Here is a 13,975-nt window from a genome sequence, read left to right as displayed (position 1 = left end):
AACGGACTGTTAGTTTGTTATAATGGGAGTGAAGTGGTGGGAGGGGGGGGGGTCATGCCACACTACGAATTATGTATGAGATTTAAATTCTTAATTCCTTAATAACTTCACGCATTATAATTTATACATTTTCTCATAGTACGTTATAATACTACATGGTAGAAACTTTGCAACTTTTATTATATAGAGTTTTTTTTACAGTAATTAACTGTGAAAATTGTAATAGAAGACTTTGAACCACAGAGCAGAAATCAATTAGTTTATAGATTTAAATATTTGATCTCAAATTGGCAATATTTTCACTCTCTAAGTTTCAAAAATTTATCTTGAAAGCAATGCTAGTTTTATATATCTATTATTCACTCACACAAACAATAAAATTCTTAAAACGAAAAAAATCATGTAGTACAACCCACTATTTCCCCCCCAATAGTTCAAAGAATTCGATAACTAAATAACATTATTATTTATTCCACTAAAAATTCTCATGACAAAAATATTTACTATCAGAACTATAGAAAAATAAGTTTAAGAGAAGTAGGTTCAATAAAAAATTGTATATTCTAATTTGTAGTGGATCTTAATGTTGACACTAACTAGTGTGGCAGTTATAGGTGGGAGTGTTTCCGTCCTCGTTTGCTTCATCGTTTGCTCCACCCACACGGTATCCCATGTTCATCAACACAACATCAAATGGATCAGCCTTCATCCGTCGCTGATTACAAGTTGCCGCTGAGTCCCGGTCACGGATCTCGTGATTGTTCTCCACATCCTGTAACATTCATCAGTGCTAAATGAAAAAAAATATATTAGCCTTTATCAACTGCTGATTATTAATTTTTTTAATATAAGTGGAGCAAATCATACTTGAAAGCCAAGACCGCTTTTACCAAAAACAATTTAACATTTTTATTTTTCAAGATGTAAAGTTAATTTTTTTGTATTTTTACTTTAAATTAACAGTATATTTATATGTTACCTCATAACTATATTTAATTCACAAAAATAATTAAATTAAATTATTAATAAAATTGTAAACAGTTATAATAACATTAATGACTTTGTGTTGTCCAGAATCTGCAATAAAAAATCTAGTGTCTATAGTTTCTAAAGAAAACCCCTGAAGGAGCTTGATCCCAGTAACCGCTCTCACATGCTAAACAACTTACTTAAAACTTAAAATATACATCTATATTACATCAGAAAAATTTTTTTTACTGTTTTGCTTGTATTTACCCATGTATTAGAGCAAAAGAAAAATCTTTTTCGTGTTTTTTAGGATTTCAATAACCAAAAATATGGAGAAAAACACTGTTTTCTGTTCGAAATTTAAGCTTTCTCCACTTTAACTCCTCTTATTAAGAAAATAATGACAGTACAAAACTCATATAGGTACAGCATTTGTTGAATATCTCTTAAAGAAGGATATACTAAAAATTTAGAGTTCAAAACTTAATAATTAAAAACGTAATTAACTTGTTGTAACACAATCACTTTAAACACATTAAGAATTATCAAACAGTTCTTTATCAAAGTGAAAAGCCCGTTTGAACTAAAAAGTAGTATAAACTGTAGTTTAATTAGTAAAATACGTAATTTTAAGGAACCTGGAAGAAAATTATAGTAGATCAGTAGCACTGATAAGTGGTGGGAATTATCAGAATCTCCATGTTTTATAATATAATGCAAGTGCCTCCATTATTTATTACTTTTTAGTGTGGTTGGATTTCTTTAACTAATAGGACAATGTCACTAATTATTATTCTAGTTTTGCTAGATTATTGCAAAATTATATGACGATGATGTAACTGCGAATTTAATATAATTATTGTTATTCAGGTTAACTGGTAATAAAATTATTATTATGAAATAATATTATTTATCACTGGTTTTGTGAGCTGTACTTGGAGTCCTACAAAGATTTGTTTCCAAGTTTCTGTTCTCAAAAAACTGAAATTAATGCTTGACAAGGCACGCTAAATGCTTAACAAGGCATGCTAAATGCTTAACAAGGCACACTAGTTAGCTGCCAGCCGCTCATCTGAGGCCCTGCTTTTAACATCCGGAGATAAAGTTTAAAACTTTGTTATAAATAAGAACTCATCTCAAATCCATAACTGTTTCACTTCAAATTTTAGTGTCACAATATTAATGAATTGTTAAAAATACAAATATCTGTTAATACCAATGGTTTATAATTATCAATATTCGAGATAAAATGTTTGTGGGAAAATCTATACTGAATGTAAATTATGAGTAATTAACCCTTTTTAAGAACACAAGCTGTTTTCATTTTTTAGAAAAAAACATATTTATTAGGTTTTTTATTAATTTTTGAAATGTATCTGAGCATTGTTCCTACCTCACGGCGAGGAGACCAGAGACGCACAAGAGGATCGATGCCACTTGTAGCCAACAGACAGTAGCTGGGGTGTGGTTGCAGACAGTTAACGATAGAGCTATCACCTCGCAGAATACGCACGTTGTTGGTGTTCCTTCGATCCCAGAAGTAAATTGAGCCATCATCTGACCCAGCAACTATGTACTGGCCTTCACTACAACAAAACATGTTCACATTTGTATAGTTTCATTCTTTACTTATACTCGAATAACAAAATATGCATTTGAGACTACTCTTCCTTCTTTAGCATGCAACTCTTTTACAATACATACAAAACAATTCAAGTATTTTCCCTTTGGCTGCAAAATTAGTATATTCTTAAGCATATTAACATGTTCTTCCCACACCCATGGCAATAAAACATGTTTTATCTCTTTAGAATTCCTTTGAATGTTATACAATGGAATTTTGCAACCTCATTTAATTTGAAACTTTTATCTTTGTGACGTGTAAATATATTACATGTGTATTAATGTAATTTTAAGTTATATATATTTAATGCAATAAATCAATTTAAAATAAATGTATATTGTTTTAAAATAGCTTATAAACTGTAATAAAACATATAAAAGAAGTAATTAGTACCCGTCAAATACCACAATGCCATTAGGTCAAAGGAAAAGCTGGGTATCAGTTTAATCCTACTCACAGACATCGAAGAACTGTAGCAGCCTTTTTGCTTCCTAACAACTGCATAAGGTGTAGAATATGAATCTAATATAAATTTCTTTAGCTATATTTAATAGTTGGCCTTAATTATACAATGTTTTAAATTGAATATTACTTTTACTTTTATATACAGATTTATATAATACATTTTTAATACAAATTCTGTCCATTGTTAACCTCCATTATCTATTTGAAACATTTAATAAATAGCAGACAAATTGGAAGAATAAAAAAATTGGAATTGGTCTCTTCACAAGCACCACTACAAACCTGCCGAAAAAGTTAGCCTCCTTGATGTCAGTTGTGGTGTTACAGTGTCCGTAGAACCTCTTGTCGTAGTCGTAGGAAGCCTCCCTCCACCGCCATTCCTGCGTGGAGATGCGACTCAGTAGCCGGCTCTCTCCCACCTTCATGAGATCCAGCTCATCTGAATCTGGAATTGTGGAATTGTTTCATAATCTATAATCTTCATTGTACTTTAAAATGTGAATTCCTAATGTGCCAAATATTAGAAATAGTATTTAAAAGCTGTATTATTAGTGAGATAACAAATAGATTAAGTTTATAGTTAGGTTCTTAAGGGGACAAGGACGTTCCTATACCAGCCATTTTTCGGTACTATTTATGAAAAAGGTATTAGAGATGCAATATATTATTTGCATACTTATGATAGGTACTTTTAGTGATAAAAATAAGTTCTTTGAGTAATGTATTCTTTGTGGTTGGTTTTAAATAGTTTCTTTTCTAAACCTTCATAAAAATTAATTTTGCTATCTTATATACTTGAAAAATTATATATTCCCTATTGTAAAATAACTTTTTATTGTTATTTTATACCTCATTACGAACACACAGAAAAAATAAAGGTGTTTGGTCCAGTAGTTCTGGAGAAAAGTGAACCCAAATTTGAAAAAGTAAACAAATTACTTTGTATTTGTTTATTTATTTACAAAGTTTAATGTACAACTATCACCTTACTATGAAGAAATTGGAGATTAGACATGTAGGGTCAGACTAAACTTGGAATAAGTCAGTTATTTGTAAATTGATATAAACATTTATAGTATCGTAGGTTTTGTTTATAAATTAAACAAAAAATTTACTCTAGCAATTTTCTTGCAAAATCAGTACTTTTAAAGATTATTTATGAATAACGATGTCCCCAGTATCGGAAGAGCTTTTTAAAAAAATATTTGTCTGGTCGTTATTTCTTATTCCAAGAAATAGAACACAAAAATCTCCAAATGTATGCTAATTGAATCTAGGCCAAATTTTCTTCAGTACTTTAAAGGTTAAAATATGATTTCTCAAACAAAAAAAAAAAAAAAAAAAAAAAAAAAACTAACTGAAAGATGTTAAACAGTAAGAGATAATTTACCCAAGGGGCAAAAAATGTCAAAGTTTGTATAGAGCGTTTTGTTAAATCCTTGTATAAATTAAACCTATATAAATAGTTTTTAACAGATAATCCTATATTTAAAAAGTTCATTAGCATTGGGATACTAAAGTCGTAGTTCTTGAAATGAAACGTTGTTGAATTTGAGACAAGTTCCTATTTGTAACATAGTTTTTAGCTATAGCCCAATGTTATAAGTAGAGTCACACGTTATATGCATGGCTAATAGCCAACATGTGTGTCCACTTAAACTTCTAGTGCTATAAATAATATTTGACTGGCAAAACAATAGCTTTATCTTCTACTTTAAAACATTATTCTGACTAAATTATCTGTATTATTTGCAATTTGTCTATATTGTATTTAAATATTTCTTCCCAATACTTAATTGAATATTGTAATAAAAACAGACTTAAGTGGTATATTGATTACATTATAAACATTTTGTAACATTATAAATATAAAAAAAATATGTTTTTCACATGTTGACTTTTTGTAAACATTAATTTACAAGTATTTAACTTATCCATTTTCTCAATACTGGTACGGTTACAAATTTGTATCATATTAATTTGTATAACATAAAATCTTTAAAATAAAAATGTCTGCATTTTATCTTATGTATATTGATTTTCTTCTGACTGTCCTCTGGATCAGGACTGATGTCGGATAATGGAAAATTTGTTGTACATTAACTTCTAAGGGAGGATTACCAATTGGTTTGTCTAGACTCATATATTAAAGATTTTAGATGACGAAAGTCACAAATGTTATTTAATAACATTACCAATTTTATTTACTTATTTTTGTAATTGAGACAGAGTTTTAAGTTTACACGTAAAGGCATAGTTAATTTGAACGAAATATATATATATAAATTAACTTGATATCTTGAAAATAAAAAAAGTTATAGTGTTTTAAGTAAAAGAGTGCTTTATGCTAAAAAATACCCTGGCATTTTTAAAATGTACCTACAAAATCTCTATAATGAGTTTTTTTAAGAAAAAAGTGCATGTCTAAAAAAGCATTTGGAATACCAGAAGATCATTAGGAAGTAAATAATTTATAAAACAAAAGAATATAAGATGAGATATAAAGTTTGAGAGGTGAAGTTGAAGAAGTTCAGTACAGCTAGAAAGAAATGTCCAGCAGTTTTTGTCAATCAACAATACAAATGTACTCGCAATTAAAATGAGATATTGTAAATATCTGGTACTATCCCTTTCATATTTTAATTATATTACACATTTTAGGAGGAAGTTACCAAAGTTAATTTGCCTAATAAATAACCATAAACATCAAGCATACCAGCATCTTCAGAAGTAGAAATGCCTGATAAGTAGATGTCCTTCTCCAGAGCACGACAAGCATGACTGTTGACATGGTTGGGAAATCGTAACTTGAAGCTCTCAAGACATTGCCGTGCTTTGTCTGTCCAGTGTAACTCATTGAGACACCGTGCCAATCTATAGCAGCAATTAGATAAATTAAATATTATTCATACACATATAACATATCTCCAAAACAATGCATTTTTTATTAATGTACTGAAGTTTGACTACAGACCTAAAAAACGCCTTGACATGATTAGGATCCAATAGTAGGGTTGTGTGACAGTCTCTAAGGGCAGCATACATGTCTCCGTCCCTGCAACATTTTATATTTCTTTACAACTTCCACTTTATCAGCTGATGTTACAGATAATATCTATGTCCCGCAAGTGAGAAGATTAGTACACACCTAGTGCTACATCAGGTGCAAATGTGTGGGCTAAAATTTGTTTTATATAGTTTTGTGAGGCCTTAATAATGTTAGTAGTCTGGGCATAGCCAATATGTAACATATGAAGATATTTCAGCACTATACCAACAAGAAGACAAACGAGTGCAATAAAATTGATAAACATATACAAAATTTACTGTTCATCACAATTCTGAAATACATCATGTTCATTAAGTAGCACATTCAGTCAAGTCAAAATACCTTTATTTATATTTTATGCACATGGGTGCAATACATAGTGTCATTATAACTAAGTTGTATAATATAAAGATTATACTAATTGTACAGAATAATATCAGTATAATTGTACTGTTATATTTTGAAATAACTTTAATATTAGACTTTAAGTTTAATAACTTAGAAATTTCAAACATAAACATTAAACCCTTCCAACGCGGCTAACGCCTATAGACGCGGAACTGCCGATGCTTTAAACGCGGATAACGTCTACAAACGCAAAAGCTTTACTTTTGAAATGGCGAAGAATTAGTTGTTAAAACTTCCGTAAGAGAGCAGGTCGATGTTCCTTTTGACTGTCGGGACTAGACAAAACGCTTTGTCACCGTTGGTGGACGTTGTAACGATATCTACTCGGGTTGAAAGCAATCGCCGCCATTTTTGTATGGCCTGGGACGCGGCATACGCCTACAGACGCGTTCGTTTCATTCAGCTGTTTATCTATGTGTGTGTTGGTCGTATGTTGGTTATATTGTTAAACAAAGTGTTTTGAATCAGTCCGTTGTTATTCTAATAGTGTAATAAGAAAAGTTTGAATTCATTCATTTTACGTGAACTGATTTTCCAACTTTTATCATTTTACTACGAACAACGTAGTTTGAGCGCATTTTTGGTATATTATGTGTAATATTTTTTTTCAATTATTTGTTTTGTATTTTATACCAGTTTCACCATACAAGTCCAATGTATTTATCCTAAATAAATAAGGTTTATAAGTACAATATTTGTTTCATTTCCCTTGTAGGCTATCGTATAAATAAGTTTGTGTTGAATTTCATATTATTACATTGCAGAATCTTATACTGAACTTATTTATTTTTATGTACTAATTATACAGAAACTTCAGTTACAATTTACTCATTATAAATAACCTGTATAAATGTAATGTAATCTGTCAAATAGTGTTCCTATGTACATTATTCTGCAATGCAGTTTATTCAAAATTTCAAATGTTTTCGTGCGTATAAAATTCTCAAAAATATGTAATATTACACGTTTATTTTTTTTTTTTATAAAGGTAATACCAAGGAATATGAAACAAAAATTAGCATTGGGAAATTTTAAAAAAATATTTTTTTATGTCTTAGCGTTTGACAGTAATTTAAATTAGCGCTTTAAGGGTTAATAACCATATAATAATGGTTAACATGTTTTATTTAAATTAATTATCAACATTAAAATTACTTTATCATTCCTTCTAATATGAAGAACACTGTTTTTGTTAATAACAATTGAAACAAAATAACATTTAGATAAACATTTCTAATATAACAACATAGTGAAAATGGTTCATGACCTCAAATACAATTCTTCAAATGAATAAAATGCCTTTCAATAAAATAATCTTTTAGCACTGATTTAAATACCTTCATGTTATCAACTCTTGTTATAGTTTTTGGGATTGATTTAAAACATTTTATTTAATTTTAATCCAGAATTGATTCAGTTGATTATCAGTTCAATACGCAAATTCCAAGTGAGGTATTTGTCTATGGTTAGACCTAGAAATCGTGTGCAATGAACTTGATTTAACTACAGTCGTTTATTAAAATACTAGGTTATAAGTTTTCCTTTTTAAGTTTTTGTACTATTTCGTTTTATCAGTATTTAGAATCTGTTTTCAATGAGAAAATGTTATAGTTTGGAAAGTTACAAATACACTATTATCTTTAACCCTCTAAGTGGCAAGCGCCGTCTGAGACGTATGATTCACGCCGCTGCGAAGTGACAAGCGCCGTTACAGCCATCACTTCACATTTAAGGCTGTTGCTCCGCAACCGTCCATTATTTTTAGGCCTAGTTTGAACTATTGTATTCTCCATGAAATTTCCTATACATATCATATAGTATAGTGTGTATTCATGTTACTAATGTTTGCTGGCTAAAATGAATCCAACGGTTTTCGTTTGACCTGGCGGCAGACGAGAGAACAGCTGTCTACTCGTCTCGTCACTGTTTTGTTTGGCGACTTTGCGTTCTGTTATTGTCAGTATATTATTGTTTATCGCGTTGTTTGTGTTACCGGTAAATGTTTAGGTTATTCGTTCGTCATGGAAAATGTTGGGGTACTTTGGGATTATACCGACCACACCAGTATGAGGAACACAAACTTATAAATTTATAAAAAAAAACATTATAGAACGAAAAAGCAACTCTTCAATTACAAACTTACAATGATTATCAATTGTTAATGGGTTTCCTGTGACGCCCAGAAAGCAGCAATATCAAGGATGAGTGAGTCTTGTGGATTTCCGCCTTCAGCAGCAACTGCCGACCGCCACGCATATTTTAGATGTAGGCAACTAGTCATGATCTTGTAAAAAACGAATGGCCCCCTCTTCGCTCCTGGGTAAATTCCAAATTCTCATAGTGTCACCCATCACTAATCTATTACACACACAGTAAAACACGGAAGTACAACAAAGCGACGCACTCGACAGACACTTCGGCATGAAAGTACAAGAATGTGGCGCACCAGCTGAACGGGCGGCGAGAATCTGTAGTCACGTTATCTACTAGATCGCTCGACTTTGACCTCTGTCTGAGGATGGGGAGGGGTTTGCGATAAGACAATTCCTGTTTTATATTTACGAAATATACTGTGCTATGACAAACTAAGCCACTATTATAGGCCCTACACTATTGGGAGGAAAAGACAAGCCCCTTCTAGTGACTCAGGAGTAAAAAAACCAGTTTATACATAGATTTAGTTTTTCCCATCTAACTTTTTTGTTCTTGTAAATAGAAAAAAATGTATAAGAAGTAATTTGTTTAGAATAAAATTGTGTATATTCTGTGAATTTGACATTATTTTGTAGCTCCAGTAGTTTCAAAGTGACAGACAGTAGAACTTAAAAATTATTTTTTCTAAAACAAATTTTTACACATCTACAAGGATATTAATCTGAAAATAATGGTAAGGCACCAAATATTATATTTATTCTTATTCTATAGTTCATAAGGAAAACAAAAATATATACTGTTGCTAGGTTATCACTTAGATAATATTTTCTAAAAATAAGTTTAACGATCACGGCCATTTACCCGAAAACAGCCTGCCACTGAGACCACAAATGACCGCCACTTATAGGGTTAATTTAGCTTCTGTTTTACAAGATATGGTAGGGTTTGGTTAAGTGGTTGGAAAGGTTAACAACAACAAATATTTTTTCCATTCATTGTCTTTGGTTTCTTGATTTAAAAATCTTTTGATCCCCTAATTTAAAAAGAAAATCACAATCACATATCATTCCTCCCCTGCAACACCTATTATATACATAGTTCTAAAACCATTCTAAACTACACAACTGCGGTATTATAAGGTCTACTCACCAGTCTCTCTTCATATATGCTGCTGCACGGTTACCGTACAAAACAGGGCTGTTGCTGTAATGTTGGATGGCCTCGTTGTATAGTCTGATCGCAGGAGTATAATCCTCCTTTTCAAACAACATGTTAGCCTTCAACAGAAAAGAAGAATCACATTTTACATTGTTGGACACAGCCTTCAAGAATTCACTAGTACGTAGAAATTTCAAACATAAACATTTAATATTCATAATAACAACTCACAGTTAGTTTCATAGCCTCCACATGATCTGGTAGCGCTGGCTTCTTGTCATCTTTTTTAGACCCTGGTGATACAGCATACCCATTTGCACCTGTGTGGTATCCGTTGCTGTAGCCATTTGATGTACTACAATGTTCTGTAACATTTAAACAAAAATAATTTTACACTAAAAACAATAAACATTCAGATCATTACTTTTTTCATGAATGCCTTAAACTTAATCTTATTCCTGTCCACTTCCAAGACATTTCTCAGTTGAATTTGTCCAAGGAGATTACACCATCCCGTTTTGTCTGCTCTATTTATTGTCTGGTCGGGAGAAGGCCATTGCCCTTTTTAAATGTTAAACTACGTCTCCTCACCATACTACTTGAAATGTGGACATTTTTTACACGTCTAATCTGCAGAGATGTGCTGGTTGTCAATTTGTCTCTGAGTGTGTTTACAATTACAAAACCGTCATCTCATTTGTTTGTCCTCCTAGGCCAGCCTTATCCTGGCCTTCTCTCATCGAATCCAGCTAAGAATATGATACCACAATTCACATCAAGCATACCAGCATGTTCAGAAGTAGAAATGCCTGATAAGTAGATCTCCTACTGTTAAGTTACTGTTGACTTGTGGTATTATGTATATCTAACATTTCTGCAACTTCCATGTATGACCTACCTCGTTTGGACTAAAGACCTTGCCAGGGTAGCTTCATCAGGATTTAAATTGTGAAGCATGATTAAAAAGAACACACTTTACACTTAAAAGAGAATCAGCGGTTTTCACAATTCTGTATGTACTCACAAGTAGGAATGCTCAAAACATTTCTGTAAAATAGGACTGACACCCAGCTTGACCTTTATAACCATGCATAGATAAGGAAATATAGAAAATGTTAGGACTACAACCTTCCCCTTCCATGTTTTTGTAGTGATCTCGCTTATCTTTATGCTACTACTGATCCCAAAACCACTTATAAGTCTCATGCAGTTGAAAACCTGTTTCTTAAAGGTCATGTGATAATTTTGCACAGGAGTGTATATTACATAAAACGTTGTTAAAAACAGGAAAGAATTGTTCAAAAAACTATCTCAATAAAAATCAGAGTTTATAAAAAGCTCACTTCACAAAATAATTTGGTGATTAAATATGAGTCTTTGAATTCTGTATGTTAAAATTTGATAAGTTATGAAATCTTGCTATTGTTGGAAATGATTAATCAAGGAGTCTTTGGAGTGAAAGGAATTATTTCAGCATTAGATTATTCTTCGAACACAAAAAGTTATATCACAGTCTTTTTCAGCTCTTCAATGGAAGCTTTCTGTTAATGAAAAGACAAGAAACAGAAAAATTTCAGCATTGTTGGTGGTACATATCAGGTGGCACTTGCTACCTAGTGGGGCACAACACTAAATCACAGCACTATATAAAAGTAGGAGGTGGGGAATTACAGATCAATATTGAATTTAGACGTGTTAATTAATATTTAAGTAAATTGGAGTGTTTAATAATATGATGACATGAATAACACATTCTACTAATATTAAATAAATGGATGTGTGATAGGACAAAATTAATTAGCCTAAGGAAATCATAGTTGGTGAAAAATAAATAAATTGTAGACTATTGTTAAAATTATATTATGATGCACCTATTTAAGTACGCAACACATGTCAAATATTACTAAATGAATAGGTTTAATTTAAATATAATTTGAAGTAATATCATACAGAAAAGAGTGATATGATAATAATAAAATATCTAAACTTTTTTGTAAGTGTTTGAGAAATGTCAATGTGCCTAGTTTGTATTGTGCTATTTGTGTTTTGAGGTTGAGTGGAAGGTAGGGCTAAAACAGCCCTAACGCCATCTCAATAGTGAAGACGTTTATCATTTCATAACATGGGAGGTTTTAATTTTGTACTTTTAACTTTTCTTACTAAACAATTCAATAATTTAAGGTGATGACCACCAATGCTTCTTTGAGGGCTTATTCTCAGCTGACATCACTATCATGTCTGCTGCAGCAATATTTGGTTATATTGCAGTTTAAAAGTGTCACTTATTTATTACATTGAATAAAAAGTCCACTACCTAAACTTATTTCATCACTATTTAAATTTAATGTTAAAACTGTTGGTATAAATCGATGTTATAAATTAGGGAATGTTTAATAAAGGAGAAGGGAGGCATTGCATTATCATAAAGTTTAAAATGAAGCTCTGAACCAAAACCAATAAGTAGCATAAAACTATTTTTATTTGCATATTAGAGAGATGAAAGACATAACGACTTTAGACCATCCTGAAGTCAAATACTGAATCAAGAGTATTATGTAGCATTCAGCTTCTTACTGCATTTCTGGGAAGAACATAGGGAGGAATGATTCCCTTCTTTAAACCAAACAGTAATGAATATCCTTCAAACTTATTTTCCGGATTTTTAGAAACAACATGAAAAGGAGACATTACTCTCCCTCATTTCAGAAGCACTGAATGAAAAATAGTGAACATCCTCCAAACTTACCCTTGGAGTTTTCAAGAAGAACATGGAAGAGACTTGTTAATTCCTGAAGTGTAGCGTTGAACCAAAGGTACAATGAGTAGTATTACCTTTGGGCATAGCAGCCTTGGGGATATCAAAGGACTTGGGTTTCTGCTTGCGAGTGATGTCGAACAAGTAGATCTGCTCGCCACCCAGATTCAGCAGCAAGTCTGTGCCCTTCGAGCCAAAGGTAAGGTAAGTAGCGGCCAAACTCCGGAATTTCTTCTTGAAATCTTTTTGTTTTACTGGCAAGTGACCTGAAATAGAATGTAAAACAAACTGTTCATTATACATAATTTTAATTAAGACATATCAAAAGTATAATGGTTTAATGTTAAAAAGTAATATTTTTCTCCCAAGTTTTTACATATATGTAATTAGATAGATTTTGTTTACAAAATCAGCCAATTGAAATTGTCCTCAAGGTAGCACTTAAGAAAAATTTCTACATAACTTCACATAAACATCCATGAAATATAACATGGCTTGTAGAAACGATAACTGACCCACGAGAGCAAAAACCAAGTTGAAACTTATTACACAAATTGATCTTAGAAATATCTTAGCTGTTTGTTGACTGGATCGGTGTGCCATTTTCTTCTAATTTGGCAGCAGTTAAAACTTAAAAACAATTCACAATTCCGTTATTTATAGACCTAAAGAAAATAATTAAAAAAATGCTCTAGAATGGTTATACAGTTTCCTAAACTTTTTGTAATAAATGATTTTTTTGAATATTAAACGGTTTTCAAAATAATGATTACATGTAAATTCCATAAGACTGTAATCATTAAGATTTGGTGAAAAAAATCAGAAATAAGTTTAAACTTGGTACAAAGAATTACATTATATTACATCCACGTTCATTGTCAGCTTGATATGCTACACCAAAATGACAGTTGTTAAAACTTTGACTTTCAAAATATCAAATACATGTACACCCTATAAGAAATAAATTAGTAATTCAGTTATAATGAAATCTACCACTTCTGATAGCCAGAAGGACTATTTTAAAACATTTTTTGAGTTTTAATTAAGAGATTGATTACTGAGATGAGTTTCTTTTTACTTTTTCTAGTTAATTTTCAAAAGCAAAAAGAGTAATGAGTGACTAAATTAGGATATTATAAAAACCATTGTTTGTTGAGATTTAATTCCGATCTCGAGTAAGTCACAATGAACAGTCGCAACTGTCACAAAAAATGCCATAAATGTTGATACACAACAAATGAAATCATAATATATGCAAATGATTGCACAACATTACCAATGCAATAATACATTGCTATTATTAATTAATAAATGTAAATAAATAACCAATATTTAATGTAGAGAATTTACTTCCAAAACTATCTAAACACTCTAGAAAAAAAACAACATACTG

The 13,975-nt window shown here is 31.2% G+C and overlaps 1 protein-coding gene across 2 annotated transcripts in view; it reads right to left on the bottom strand.

Moving 5' to 3' along the window:
* Positions 1-451: 451 nt before the first annotated feature.
* Positions 452-13,975, bottom strand: part of LOC124360229 (WD and tetratricopeptide repeats protein 1) — a 40,186-nt gene continuing 26,662 nt past the window's right edge. For both annotated transcript variants that reach the window (XM_046813653.1, XM_046813654.1), the window contains 8 exons: positions 12,660-12,848; positions 10,059-10,192; positions 9,819-9,946; positions 6,033-6,113; positions 5,775-5,932; positions 3,341-3,503; positions 2,363-2,555; positions 452-772 (listed from right to left, as the gene is read on the bottom strand). In XM_046813653.1, the coding sequence (XP_046669609.1) occupies positions 593-772; positions 2,363-2,555; positions 3,341-3,503; positions 5,775-5,932; positions 6,033-6,113; positions 9,819-9,946; positions 10,059-10,192; positions 12,660-12,848 (1,226 nt within the window). In that variant the 3' untranslated portion in view covers positions 452-592. The remainder of the gene's footprint in view (positions 773-2,362; positions 2,556-3,340; positions 3,504-5,774; positions 5,933-6,032; positions 6,114-9,818; positions 9,947-10,058; positions 10,193-12,659; positions 12,849-13,975) is intronic.

The sequence above is a fragment of the Homalodisca vitripennis genome, chromosome 4 (assembly GCF_021130785.1).
Source record: "Homalodisca vitripennis isolate AUS2020 chromosome 4, UT_GWSS_2.1, whole genome shotgun sequence".
Lineage (NCBI taxonomy): Eukaryota > Metazoa > Arthropoda > Insecta > Hemiptera > Cicadellidae > Homalodisca > Homalodisca vitripennis.
Note: the sequence above shows the minus strand (reverse complement) of the source record. Positions and strands in the feature narration are given on the sequence as shown.